Source organism: Hetaerina americana, unplaced genomic scaffold, assembly GCF_022747635.1.
Source record: "Hetaerina americana unplaced genomic scaffold, ioHetAmer1.1.p SCAF_81, whole genome shotgun sequence".
Taxonomy (NCBI): Eukaryota; Metazoa; Arthropoda; class Insecta; order Odonata; family Calopterygidae; genus Hetaerina; species Hetaerina americana.
In genome coordinates, this window is record NW_027287439.1 from 445338 (window position 1) to 460015 (window position 14678).

At 36.7% G+C, this 14678-nt stretch overlaps 1 protein-coding gene across 1 annotated transcript; it reads left to right on the top strand.

The window, feature by feature from the left end:
- Positions 1-2517: 2517 nt before the first annotated feature.
- LOC139698298 (phospholipid scramblase 1-like) lies at positions 2518-10069 on the top strand. Its single transcript, XM_071597182.1, has 5 exons — positions 2518-2680; positions 4086-4303; positions 5085-5252; positions 7493-7654; positions 10040-10069. Exons 1-5 carry the CDS (start codon positions 2518-2520, stop codon positions 10067-10069), a joined length of 741 nt encoding a protein of 246 aa, XP_071453283.1.
- The last annotated feature ends 4609 nt before the right edge of the window (positions 10070-14678 follow it).

The window sequence follows — 14678 nt, forward strand, 5'->3', positions numbered from 1 at the left end:
TCTTTGTTTGTGCGTTGAAAACATAACCTGTGTGTTTTATTTTTAACCTGTGTACATTCAAATGGGGAAATACGGACTCTAACCGCTACATAGATAAGTTAGCATCTTTCTATTGATACTACTTTCCCCCTTTTTGGAATGTTGTTATTTCATTTTATCATTTACAGTTATAGGTCTCTTACATGTATTTGGGTTTATTTATTTTTTAATTTATTTGTGTGCCCTGCAAGTAACCGCTAGGGTGTGTGGCAGGGGGTGAATACACACCGGACTAATGTTTACACGAACATCACCCTACCACGGTCGGACAATGTTATTTTGATCCCCTACAGTTTGTGGAAAAAACGACATCTTAAATCTATTCTTTCTACCCTTAATCTCTCTCATTTGTTTGACGTATCTACTGCCGTAGTAGGATGGAGGTAATAATATATTTTCAACGTCACTGCTAAATAGACGTCCTTCCAATTTATGTAAGAGATTTAATCTATAATTTAACATTCACTCCGTGAGTGATTCCCAGCCTATCTGCTCTAATACTTTGGGTACGCTACTAAGTTTATCATAACAACGTTTCACAAATCTTACTCCTCTACGCTGCATGCGAACCAATTCGGCAATCAATCCATCTTCGTGAGGATCCCATTTACTCGATGCATATTTTAAATTAGGCCTAACCAGCGACAGATAACATTCATCTTTGACTTTTTCATCACATTTACCAAGTGCTCTTCTAATGAGTCCCAATTTTTCTTTAGCTTGGCCATATATTCCCCGTACGTGTTTCACCCAGGAGAGGTCGTGAGTGAGGGTAACGCCTAGATATTTAATGGAGTACACACATTCCATTTCGGTGTTCCCAATGCAGTAGGCTATCGGGTGGGAATTGCTCTTTTTCCAAAAATGTATGACTACACACTTTTTTAAGTTTAATTCTAATTCCCAAGTGTCGTACCAACGTTGTATAGCATTAAGGCCGTCTGATAAAGCTACAGTGTCCTCAGGATCACGGATATATCGGTAAACCACTGCATCATCGGCATATAAACTTCTCTTACTAGTGATCCAACAATCCTCGTTCAATATTCAAGTAACTGGAAAGGAAAAATTATCTGTATTAGTAGTTAATTGCAGAATTTTATTAAACTAAGTCGTGGATATATAAGTACCTTATTCAAAGGACAGGTGCAGATAAAATTACTGGAACAGTAGCTGGTTATCCACTCATATCGCCGACGTTGACATTTCCCCAAAATTCTTTCCTGTTTACAGTAGGGACAGAGTAAATAGCATCGGGGGTGGTGTCTTTATGGCAGTTGAGAATTCTTGCGCCAGCAGGGCTGAGGTAATTCCAGGCAATGGTTTGGAAAGTGTTTGGTGCTCAATTAGAAGTCCTAAATCCAGAAGAATGCGCATTTTACAGGCCGCCGGACGAAGAGATACTTCTACAACTGGAACTAGATCAGCAAATCAAAAGTGTCTCATTCCAAAACAACGATCAAGACATTATAATCGGTGGAGATTTCAATGTACTATCTATTGGTTGGAGCACATATATGTAGTTTCAAAAAGGAGGGTAAAGGACAGAAATACGTGCGAGACAAATATACCTACCTATATTCTTTTACTTTGGACTCCAAGCATCAACTTGTCACTTCACCAACTAGGGGCGATAATATTCTTGATTTGTTAGCAACTAACATACCCAAAGAAGTTTTAACTATAGAAACTGTTAAAGGAGTTATTTTCCAAAGAGCAGAAAATTCTAAGTTTTCTGTACATGTGATCCGAAATAAGAACCCTAAAAGAAAAAGTTACTTGTTTAAAAAATGGGACTACAATGGTTTAAAATGCATGTTACAGAGTTAATTTGTTAATTTTAAGAAAGATAGTAATAGCTGAAATACTGAGGATATGTGGAAACACTTACTTGACATCATGTGGTCAGCAGTCAACAGATTCATTCCAAGTAACTTTATTAAAGATAACATGACACACCTAGATGAAAAATGTTAGGAATAACACCTCTAGGAACAAAAGGAATGAGATATCCTAATGATTACAAGATATCTAGGGCAAACGCCTAGAAGGAATTCAGTAAAGTGTTAAGAGAATTGAAAAGCATAATATTAGAAGACATTTTGTGGCTAGGTTCTAAGAGTTTTCTATCCAGAAAAATAGGAGGGACTCTGTATTCACATTTTACATCTAGAGCTGAAATCAAGATGTCGTATGCAGTCTAGATGGCAATATTTTCTTGAATGATTTTAATGTGGTGCTGTTTACAAAAAGGTGATACTGTATTGCTGGGAGCAACATCTCTTTTCCTCTTTGATATTTCCCTTTACATTAATTTATATTTATTACCCTTCATTCATTATCAAAGTCTGAAAGCATGGTGGAATGAAACTTGTTTGTACAGTCATGATCATGAAAAGTTTTATGGAACCCAATGGAGATTCATTTTATACTTCTGTTTGGGTTTAAGATATGTTCTCTTTTTCCAGCCCGACAAATATGGAAAGTAGTAGCAGCCCAACAGTAGTAGTGACAAACCAACCGGTCCCAGCGGATGGATGGATGAAAAGGCCAGAAGTGCCCACGAATTGCCCCAGGGGTTTGGAATATTTAACATTAATGAACCAGCTGATTGTATACCAGAAGAAAAGTTTATTAAAGAGTAAGGACTTTAGCGTGTCTATATAATATCACATTGATGAATTGATGGGGTGTACTCATTCCTCTTTATCATTTTTTTTTCTTTTTTTCTAAATAATTTCCAATCAATCAAATGTTTCATTAATATGTAGTTGTCTACCGACCTTTGAGAGACGTTGAAAATTAATAGGTATGCTATGCCTTTGTCTTCCAATGTGGTTAAAACTTCCAAGCACTTTTTAACATTAGCGTTAAAGTAAATCATTATTTAGATCTTTCCACCTTAACTCTATCTATTCCATCCAAAATTCACATCCTTTACTCTTGTCTTATCTCACTTGTCCTGCATTTTCTGTTGTATCACCATCCTAAGTGTTCTGTTGCTTTTCGATCTATCATTTAAGGAGGATATGCAGTATTTCGGAGAGAAAATTGCTATTGTGATTGAATTCAATGAGATGTTTTTCAAAGAGGAAATTGAAGTTTTTATTTTTGTGACCCCTGGTATGTTCTTTGGTTCGTGTCTTGAAATTTCTCCCTGTCTGATCAATATAAGCGATTTTGCCACTATTGCATTTCAGTTTATGAATGCCTGATTTTAGAAGTATTTCCTGTTTGTATTTGCCATTAACTATGGGTTTGGAGAGAGTAAGGGGTGGGTTAAAGGTTGCTGAAAGTACAATTTCTTTTAACATGCATATTTAATACATCCATGAAGTGAAGCCTGAAACTGTATAGTACACTTCTGTACCATATACTTCTATACCTTGTGTAACTAGTGCTTCCTCATTAATTTTCCTCTCTGTCAATTTTAATTTCTCCACTCCTACGCTATGATTCCCCATATCCCTAAATCAATTATTCTTGACTTCTTCAATCCTATCTCCCAAAGACTCCGGTTTTGTGACCATATAAATCTACTGAGTCTGTATCAAATTCTCGGTATCTGTTGATAATGTTATTTCGTCAGCTAACTTAGGCACATATGTACCAACTATATTTACTCATAGCATACCTACAGCCTAGCATACCAATTACACTCTTCTAGGCCTGACACATTACTGCTTTGGTCCAATGGATGTGAAACTTTATCCTCCTTTATTTTTTCTCTCTCAAATCATCCTCCTTGGGATCATTCACTTAGTCTCTATCTGACTCAACTATTACTTTTCTTGATATCAACACTCACTTCCAAAACAATAAATTTATTTAAATTTAATCAATTAAAAAGGCAAAGCCCCACAGTCTCTGCATTCAACATCTTCCTGTGTCTTGACATTTATTCTGATCTACTCCCCTGCCTTCTTCAGATTTCCTCCGTCAAATTCCTCTCTACCCAAATCTCTACTATCAAATACTCAACTCTCATTCATGTATTTCCCCCCCATTTTGCAAGTGTGCATTCATGAAATTATCCTCTTTTCCAGTTTTTGCTGGCTGTGAAACTCGTAATAAGTTCACATTAGTAAACTCCTTGGGACAAATTGTATATGAAGCCAAAGAAGAAAGTGATTGTCTAACCCGTTATTGTTTTGGATACATACGACCATACGAAATAGAAGTGAAGGATACCTTTGGAAATGAAGTTATACATGTCTATAGACGATTGGCTTGTGATAGCTGTTGTTTCCCATGCTATCTTCAGGTATGTAGTTATTCCTCTCCTGAAGTTGATCAATGCATATTCTCTGAAGTGTATATATTCTGATATTATCTTAAAAGTCCATTGGTTGGTATGTTGAGACCTGAGACTTCATAATGAGTGAAGGAAGGGAGTGAACACGGGAAGTGAGGTACCAGGCATTGGAACGGTAGTGTATTCAAGGGATCCCTTGGTATTTCTTGATTTTGAGTCAGTTCTTATTTGAGAGATGTTCTACAAGGAATTAATCTGTAATAATTAAGTCCCATCAAATAACATGGTAACCCTTCGGCCACTTAAATAATTAATCCATTAACTATCTCCTTCAAGAAATTATCATCAGAATAACCTCGACTTGAAGAAGTAAATAGCTCTGAAATTTGAAATTTTTGTACAAATATTGCTAGCTTGAGTTAGCTCTACCAGCATTGCCATAGTGTAAAATATATCATTTTATTGTTGTTATATTTTATAATTTTATGTATTATATTTTAGTGCTATATTTATGTGTCATATCGTTTGATCCACCACCATTTATCCAATAATAAAATTTAATGTATGTAAAATTTGATTGCTGAAATAAGGGCAGTGGGATAAATTTTTAATATAGCCTTATTGTGGTAATAACTTAGTGACCAATACCTACAATTTTTGTGTACATGGTTATGCATTTGATAAATCATGAATGGTGATGTCCCAAGAAATGAAACGTTATCATTTTCCTCATTTACCTTTGCAAGTCCTAGAAGGTAATACCTGTGACCTTTCTGTTTTCAACATTCAGAAAATCGAAGTTTCATCACCACCAGGAACTATTGTTGGGACCATAGAACAGGAATGGAGTATATTCATACCAAAATTCCGCATTTGCGATGCATCTGGCAATGTGGTTCTCCTCCTGAGAGGACCTTGTATCACCTCCAGTTGCTGCTGCAATGATGTAGTTTTTAAGGTGAAGTATTTTCCAAATGAATTAGAAACCCTAATTCCCTGCGAAGTAATTCCTATTTACCCTTAGAGACAAAATATTTCAGCAGGCAGAAGTGCATCTCAATTTACTTGACTCATTTTGGACACTCTAAAGTTACATATTCTATTCTAAAATGAAATGCATGGAGTGAAAATGTTCCCATCTATTGATTCAGAACATGAGGATTTGAATGCTTAAGTGGAAAAATATCTATCATACACACACACATTCATAAACATACATATGCATATACACATATACAGGTACCTGTACACATACACACTCATGTGGCTAATTCATTGTTGGTTATAAATTATACGTGCATCGATGTATGTCGATTGCACACTGAACAGGAGTAGGTTGCAGAAAAATGAAGAAATGAAGAATATTTATGATTGAATAAATTGAGAAAAGTGGATGACAATGTTCTAGATTAGCGACTAGACTGTTGGGATAAGTGACTCATTCAGAATCTGCGTTTAAATCTAATAGCTGAAGTTAGGATAATGGATGAAGAATTGAGATGGGCATTGATGGACATGCCTGTAAAGATAAGGTTGTCCACTCTCACTATCAAGATCTTTATAACCTATAAGAAGAGCAATGCTGAGGGAGGTTGGGAAAGGCCTCTCGAGTTAGGAAATAAAGCAGATTTAAGAAGTTGATGGAAAGTAGAACAGCAGTATATCATTTAGAGTAGTGAATAATCCATAAATCTTTCTAGTCCAGCCACATTGAAAAAGACCTTGACTTTGAGTTAGGGGGATTATTCCATAACTTGTAAGTCATCCAATGCTGTCCTTCGTATGGCATCAGTGCTTTTTCCCTGAAACTACACAGCATCAGTTATGACTGATTTCATTTCTGGTGCTGCAGAAGATTTCGAGAAGATTGAAGTTAATTATATATAATATTATATTTGTCCAGCAGACACAATGTACTGTATTGAGAATAAGAACCCAGTGTATAGGACACTTGAATGGGATATAGATCATATTATTCCCAAATAGATGTACAAATACAGTTATGACAGAAAACTAATGTATACTTAAGTTTCACATAAGTGTTAATTTACTCTATAACAATACTCATCAACTAGATATGCAAATAGATTATTCTTGAATAGTAAACTCTCATAATTGTCTCATAATTTAAATGGTGAGGCGAATGTTTTAATTCGAATTTTTTCCTTTTGCTACCATAGACATGTTTTGACATGTATATATTTACATCTTCTGGTATTGCGACAGCGATAACTATTATTCATTGTAAAATCTGATATATTCACAAGGTACAATTAATGTTAGCAAATATTTAAAAAGAGACAATGTGCTCGACAAGGTTGATTGCATATGAGTATTACTATTTTTTTCTGAATTAAAAATGCCTGATTTAATGAGAATGATGTACCCCAGATTACAATTTCACAAGCAGCTACAGAGCAAAACAAGCCATTTAATATTTTAAATAATTAAAAAAAAATAAATTAGAAACATTAGAAATTTATTTAAATATAATATTTGTCGGACATCTAAATTTGCGGTGTGTTTTAAAACTGATATCAGGTAGTAACTGAATTAATTTTCTGATGTACCTTATGCATCATGTTACATGTTGTTGAAAGTTTGACAACAGAAAAAATTTTCATTCAACCAGTGCTATTAGTTGAAATTATTTTCAAGCCATTTGAAATAGCAGGCATGGGTTATTTATATTCGGTACTATAAGATTTGTCCCCCACATTTTATGATTAACGGTTTCAAATCATGTGTAGCTTATGGTAATTATTACAGCTGATATGAAATTATGAAACAAAAACTCTTTGTTATACTATTGTAAAGAATTATCATTGTCCATTTTAATTCATTTGCCTCTGTAGACAAGACTCACATTACGAGGCATTAAAGAAATTATTGATTTTGAAGTTCTCCGAAAATTTTTCCCCAGAGAGAGATTTATTTCCCCAGGAATTACCTGACAAATATTTTATACCTTTTCATACCAATTTGCTGTCACAATCGAAATGATCTAGGGTGTTTTTCTAAACTTTTTTTTAATTTCTTTGAATATTTTCAAGATTTATATGATGAAATATAGTCATAACAAACTTTCAACTGATGATAATGTGAATTTTTGTTATACTCAGCCTTGATGAATATTTTCCCCTATTTATGCCCTGATTGTATAAATGATGTATTTGATTATGTACTTATTTTCATCAGGTATTGTCGTCAGATGGAGAAACAGAAGTTGGCACCATTTCTAAACAATGGAGTGGAATCGCCACAGAATTATTTACGGATGCTGACAAATTTGGCATATCTTTCCCCCAGGACTTAGATGTCCGTATGAAGGCTGTCCTGATTGGATCAGTATTTTTGATAGTGAGTATACATTTTCATTAGCTTTTTAGCATGTGGAATGAGAGACTCCATTTTCTGTGTTAAGGTTATTATTACCTCATATTCCCCATGACACCACCACTACTTTTATCCCATTGGACTTTGATTCAGCTGAGCCTTATCACCAAGGTAGCTTATTCATTTAGATAAGATCCAAAACGAAATAAATACAGAGAGCACTCGCTAAAGCATGGAAGAAAGTTAAATTTTTTCCATTGGCGATGAATTCCAAAAAAAATCATTTCCTTGGCTCAACTAACAAAGTACAACCAGACACCCAACACTGCAATAAGTTGCTCTTCAATACCCTTCCTTCCTCTCTTCATGTTGCCCAACATCCCTATCATATTCCTACCCCTGCCTCATTTGCCTAGCATTCTCTCCTCTATCAGTCTTAAACATCCCGTTGCCAATCATCATGCTCTGCATCCATCTTTTCTACCTCCTTTCGATTTTTCCCAACAATTCCCTCTCCTCCTCTACCATACCTTGCACCTCCTCATTTGTTCTCCTTTCTGTACATTTCACCTTCTCCACACCCACATTTCAGAAGCCTCCAATCTATGCCTATCATCTGGTTCAGTGATCATGTTGCCGCATCTTACATAAATGTGCCCCATATCAAAATTCGATGAAGCCTTTTCTTAACATCCTTACTCAACATCCCTGCCATTAATGCTCTCCTACTTCTGAAAGCTTCTTTGCTTATTGCAGTTAATTGCTTACTCCATGTGTCCCTACTATGAATATCTAGGTCCAAAACACTTCCAAGATATGCCAACCGTTCCATCTGCTCTAGTTTCTGCCCTCCTATTTTAATGTTATACTTAGCCTTTCTCTGTCTGGAAAACCTCATAATCTTTGTTTTAGTTACATTGATCTTCATCCCATATCTACCACACTGATTTTATAATGTCATCAGAAATGATTACAACCTCTTGGCTAACTTGACTAAATAAAGCTTGATCATTCTCAAACCTGACTGATTTTTGAAAAACCCTCTGACTTTCATTCCTATCTCCTGTTCTCCCCATACCTCTCTAAGTATGTCCTTCACAATAAATTGGAAAGCACGGGCGATAGTTGGCCTATTTCAAATTCCTCTTCCTAACACTGCACATCCTGAGTCTCCATCTGCCATGCGCAGCTGAGCAGTCTGAGGCATGGAAAGGTTGCAGATGAGTCTCCTATCCATCCAATTTACTCTTATTTTCCATAATACATTCATTAATTCTACCCAATTTGCTCTTTTAAAGCCCTTTTTAATGACTACGAAAAAATATCCTGATTTTACTTTTTGTTCCCCTATATTGGGGACCCCATTATTCCTATGGAATCACGCATAACTCTCTCTTGCCCCAACCCAAAATAATCATCCCCTAATTATATGCCTTCCTCTAAATGTTCTTATTAATGGTTGTGAGTACCATTTCAGCTGCGTATAAAATCAATTGTATCGTTCTGCAGCCCTTACATATGGATGCCTTTCCCTTTTTTGCAACAGTAGCTACACCAATCAGACGAAATCCCACAGCTAAATTCTCCCTCATAAATGCTCTGAATTATTCTATGAAAATTCTTCCTCCCACATACTCCTAAATGTTTAAGTAGTTAGTTCTGCAGGAATGTTGTCTATCCCCATGGATTTATTTGCTTTCAATTCCCTTAGTGCCCTTTCTAACTTGTGATCAAGTATGCCTGGAATTAAGCTAGCCCCCTTTATGCTGTATTCTCTAAGTCTATGCTTCCTGGTCCTTTATCTTTACCATTAAGTTCCTCTATATATCTCTCCTGAATCTTCCCTGGTTCATTAACTAATTTTCCTGACTTATCTTTGATTGTTTCCATGTATTTTCCTTTCTTACTTCCTGTATACCACACTAATTTCTCCCTTCCTGTGCGAACTGAAATTCCATTTCATCCCTCTGTTCCTTAGACCGTGCTAATTTTGCTTTGCTGCTTCAACTTTCTCACTTTCATCCTCTGCTCCTCTTTAGTAGCACCTTAGTGGAACAGGCACAAAATTTCCCTTTCCCTCCATATGAAAATGGGTATGTTTTCATTAAATTATCATCCCTGTCCACTTCTGCTATCCCTTTAAATTCGAATTCACATGCTCTCCAACCTTGTGCATCATTTGATAGAGAGTGCTACCAAGAATTTTCCACCATTAATGTGTCGTACATACAGTATAATGAAAAGTACCCTATACCTAAAATGCACATGTTACACTTACCATTGATTATTGAATTGTTAATGCAGTAAACTCCCATGAGTGATGACAGAAATGATTAAAATATCAGTTTCAGACAAAAATAATTGATATCCCTGCAATATTACATATGTTTTATTTTTTCTTCATTTCAGAACTCTATGTTCTTCGAACGGAGGAACTAGAACTCTTTTCTTCTGGAAGTCTACTGTATCCTCTCCTGTTCCTTAGAAAATGTTGAGGATAGCTCTTACTGATGTCCCTTTTGATTTTATCCAGTAATGGTTGCTGGAGGAGACATTGTGAATTGAAAATGAACATTTTATTGCAGACCACATCCTATTTAATGACCAGATTTTGCCATGCATGCAGTTCCATTTAATCATATAATTAATACATGGAAACCTTATTATTAAATTGTATCTCGTATACAAAAAAGTAAATAAAACAATGTTTTTTATTTTTTCAATGTATTATTCAAAACCTTAATTTTGCTTTTGGAAAGGTAGTACTCAAAAAGCCATCAGCAGCTTCATAGGTGAAGATAAGGTTGAGTTTTTAAGGGATGGGAGCTCAAGATGAGTGATGAGAACTTTAACAGATTGAAATATAGAACAATATAGGATATCCATGGTCACTTCTTGAATATCAAGAAGGCATTTAACTACATAGTGTGGACAAAGTCAATGATGTTGAGAACCCCAGACGAGACTAAAGTGATAGGCATCAGATTCAAAGTCAATACAGTCAGTAGACAGAGAATCGGGATGAAAAATGGAAGTCAAATAAGGTCATTTGTTATTACTAGATTTTATAACCTAAACAGTGTCGAACCCTTAAGTCATGGGCACAGTATGTTTCTGATGGTCGGCAATGCATGAGAAAGCCTAGCAGGACGGACAATTGTCTGACCAGATCAGAGAAAGGAGAGAGCTGAATCTAAATCACTTTTAAGTGCACCCAAAATGACATATCGAACATTGCTACACTGGTGTGAATCATGCCAAAAGGGAGCCAAACATTCTGCCACAAATGAAATGCCCCTCCGTGCCCCTATGATGAGTGCATCTGTGTAGATGGAACTATGGTAAGGGTTCAAGGTTGATTTTCAAGTAGATGGTGAGATGTTAAAAATAGATTTAAAGATAATCTGATTAAGCATAATTGGAGGAAGTTTTATTTATCCAGTCAGTCAATATAAAATACCAATTGCTGAGCATCTACATTAAATGATTAAATTCTATTAGAAAAGATGAGTTTAAGGTCTTGGGAAATCATGATGAGGGTTAAAAATAATAACAGCAACTTTACACGTCCACCCACTTTTAATGTCTTACGACCATGGTTTCGATGCTGTGCATCATCATCAGGTACAATATAAAGAAATTTTTCAACTTATATAGTCAGGTGCCAAGAGGGGAGTACGGTAGGGGAAGTAAGCGAGAGGGGTGGGTAGTGTAGTTGTAGCACTCATTAGTGGGTGAAGGGAAGCTGAGGGTACATATTGGACGGTTTCTGCCTCAGATGGTACAAAAGGGGGGTGTGTTTGTGTACAAAGGTAGACCCTCATTAACAGACGGACGGTGACCATCACTGCCTTGGTGGGGGGTGGAGTTGGTTTGGAAAGGTATTTAAGAATTTAAGTAGAGGGGAATGGGAAAGGTATAAGATGTCATTGACCACCTTAAGATTATCGGACTGAAGGGATTCCCAAATTTCCAACTCCTCCAAAGCATTCAGTCTGCGACCTTTCGTTTCCGTGTGTAAAATGTCTGCTGTGAAGTTACTGGAATTATTATTATTATTACTTTTTATTTGCCTAGAGATCACAATACAAAAATACCAGGTGGGTGGAGTATGTACATGATATAAGGCACGTCAAATGAGGAGCAAAGACACAGGCTCAGTTAAGATACATAAAAGAATAGATGCTCATAGTTACATAAGTGTTTGGTACAAACCCATGAACATCGGCTGTAACATGCACATACAATATCAAATTCAGAAAAATCATTGATCACAAACATGAATCAGACCATGACCATTGTTAGAAACTAAAAGTATGAACTTACTGGTTGGGAATATTGTTGAGATATATGAATGATCATTATCTAAGAGGTGTTTGGCAAATTGTGATCTGTTGGCTTTCTTAAGGTGGTCCATGATATCTTATACCTCTCCCGTTCTCCTCTCCTTAAATTCTTAAATACCTTTCCACACCAACCCCACTCCCCACCAAGGCAGTGATAGTCACCATCCGTCCGTTAATGAGGGTCAACCTTTTTAAGCAAACACACCCCCCTTTTGTACCGTCTGAGGCAGAAACCATCCAATATGTACCCTCACCTTCCCTTCTCCCACTAGTGAGTGCTGCAACTACACTACCCCCCCTCTCGCTTACTTCCCCTACCGTACTCCCCTCTTGGCACCTGACTATATTAGTTGAAAAATTTCTTTATATTGTACCTGATGATGATCCGCAGCATCAAAACCATGGTCGTAGGACATTAAAAGTGTGTGGAATTGTAAAGTTTCTGTTATTTTTTACCCTCATCATGAAGGAATTCCACAAAGTTCAGCCTGAAACTGTTAACTTGGGAAATCACGTCTATTTTACTGATCATGCAAAATATCTTGAATGGTTAAGTATTCATTTTTACCTAATTAATTAACTATGAATTACTGTAACAGGATTGGCACAGTGTGCTTATGCTAATCTCTATAAAAATTGTATAGGTGGAATTACTACTTACAGAAATAATTTCTCAGTGTTGCAATTGATATTTGAGCTTACAAAAGTGAAAGTTTTTCACACAGCTATCTTCCAAAATTGAGGGAATACTTTTTAAACATTTGATACCAGTTTCTGGAAGCTACAAGACCATGTATGTGTAGCTGTAGAATCTGCTTCTGGTAATATGTAAATGTTTTAGGTCTTATTTGTTGGCTACCCAACAGAGTTTATGTTGTCCATATTAAAAGAGTTTGTCATTTTCCACAGACTTTATTTCACAGTACAACACACTTCACCGACTTGTGGCATCATCAGGTGCAAGTGACACACTCAGCTGTTGAATATACCTGTATACCCATCAGACAGAAGAGAGGGGAAGTTGAAGGTAGCGTGGGAGGGTTTTCTGGGACTTAAAAGTCAGTGGTCGTGGCTTTTTTGGTAAAAGGAAGAAGAGGTGGTGGAACCTTGGTTATGACTAAGCATTGGGTCTGATTCAGGTTTGTTGAGGGGGCTAGGAGCAGACAGCTACTTAGAACCATTGGATTCGTTTATCCTCAGTAGGAGGGGTGGCTGTGTAGTGTTGGGGGAATTAATGGAGTGAAATTCGGTGGTCAAGGAAAGAGAAAACAAAACGGAAGAATGATGTTTGGGTAATGAAGTTTCATAGGGTCTGGTCATGGCATAGATGTGACTGAGTAAGTTGAACTGTTGAGTTTGTTTACCATCGAGTTCAATTTTTTGGAAAGGAGAGGGGAGGGATGGGCTCTCCTTTCAAAATGTTGTGTTGGGATCCACCAAGTGCCTTCAAATCTTGATTAGCTCTGGAGGGTCCATTTTCATTCCTTTAGGGAGGACGTAGTGTTTTTGGGACAAAATTACTATCATGGTTACAATCTAAGAGGTGTTTTGTGAAGACAGAATTAGGGTTTTGCTTTTTGTGTCACATGGTGTGTTCTTGGGATCGTATTTTGAAAATCCTCCCAGCTTGACTGACATAATAAGTGTTGCAATTATTGCATTAAGTTTGTAGATTCCTGATTTATTAAATATACCCTGTTTGCCTTTGCCATTGGCAAAGATTTTGGAGAGAGTAAGGGGTGCGTAAAAGCCACTTTGAGTGTTGTTGGAAGGCAATTGAGATTTTATTGGAGATATCTCCCAGGAAAGGGATCGAACACCACTTGAAGTCTTTAGAAGTGGAGGGCTGAGAGGGAATAATTCAACAAATGTCCATTGTTTTACACTTTTTTGGATTATTTTTCCCACCAGGTTTGGGTTGTAGCCATTGATCTATATTGAAAAATTTTCTGAGTTCCTTACTGAAATACATGGGGGAAAGGGGAGTGTGCCGGAGCCGGTTTATCATTGAGTGGAGTGCTGCTTATTCATGCAAACAAAGTTGGGGGGAATCATTCGATATTATATGATCCATATGTGTGGGTTTCCTGAAAATAGAGAACCCATGTCTATTTTATTTTATGGTTATTACCAGGTCTAAGAAGTTAATGGTGCCATTAACTTCTTTTTCCACGGAGAAGAAAATGTTAGGGTGGATCGTTTTGAGGTAATTATGGAAGAAGTCTAACTGGCGGTTTGACTCTATCCACTGGCAGAATATGTCATCTACGTAGTGGAACCAATACACTAATTTTGCCCTAGGTTTGTATGGGTTTCCCACTTTCTCCCCTCCTGGCTGAAATATGCCTTAATTCATGAGAAGAATCCCTGTTCAACACAGCCAACAAGCACGTGGAAAAAGTGGTCTCCAGAGTGTTCCACAGTGAGGAAGCTGCAAAGGTGTCTGACACCAGTCAACCCAAGCAAGGCCATTGAGTGATGGTGTCACGTTAAAAACATATTAAGAGAGCCATTAGGAAACTCACTCAGTTATTTATCCCATAAAACAATGATGATAGAGGTCTGAGTATGAGTCCTGGCAACTGTAGGTCTCAGTCCTTAGGATTGTCTTACTTGGCTGTGGAAGCTAGCTAGAAGGCAAAGCTTCCTCGACCATCATCTCATGAAATCCTCGCAAAGCAGAATTGATAGCTGGAGTATCA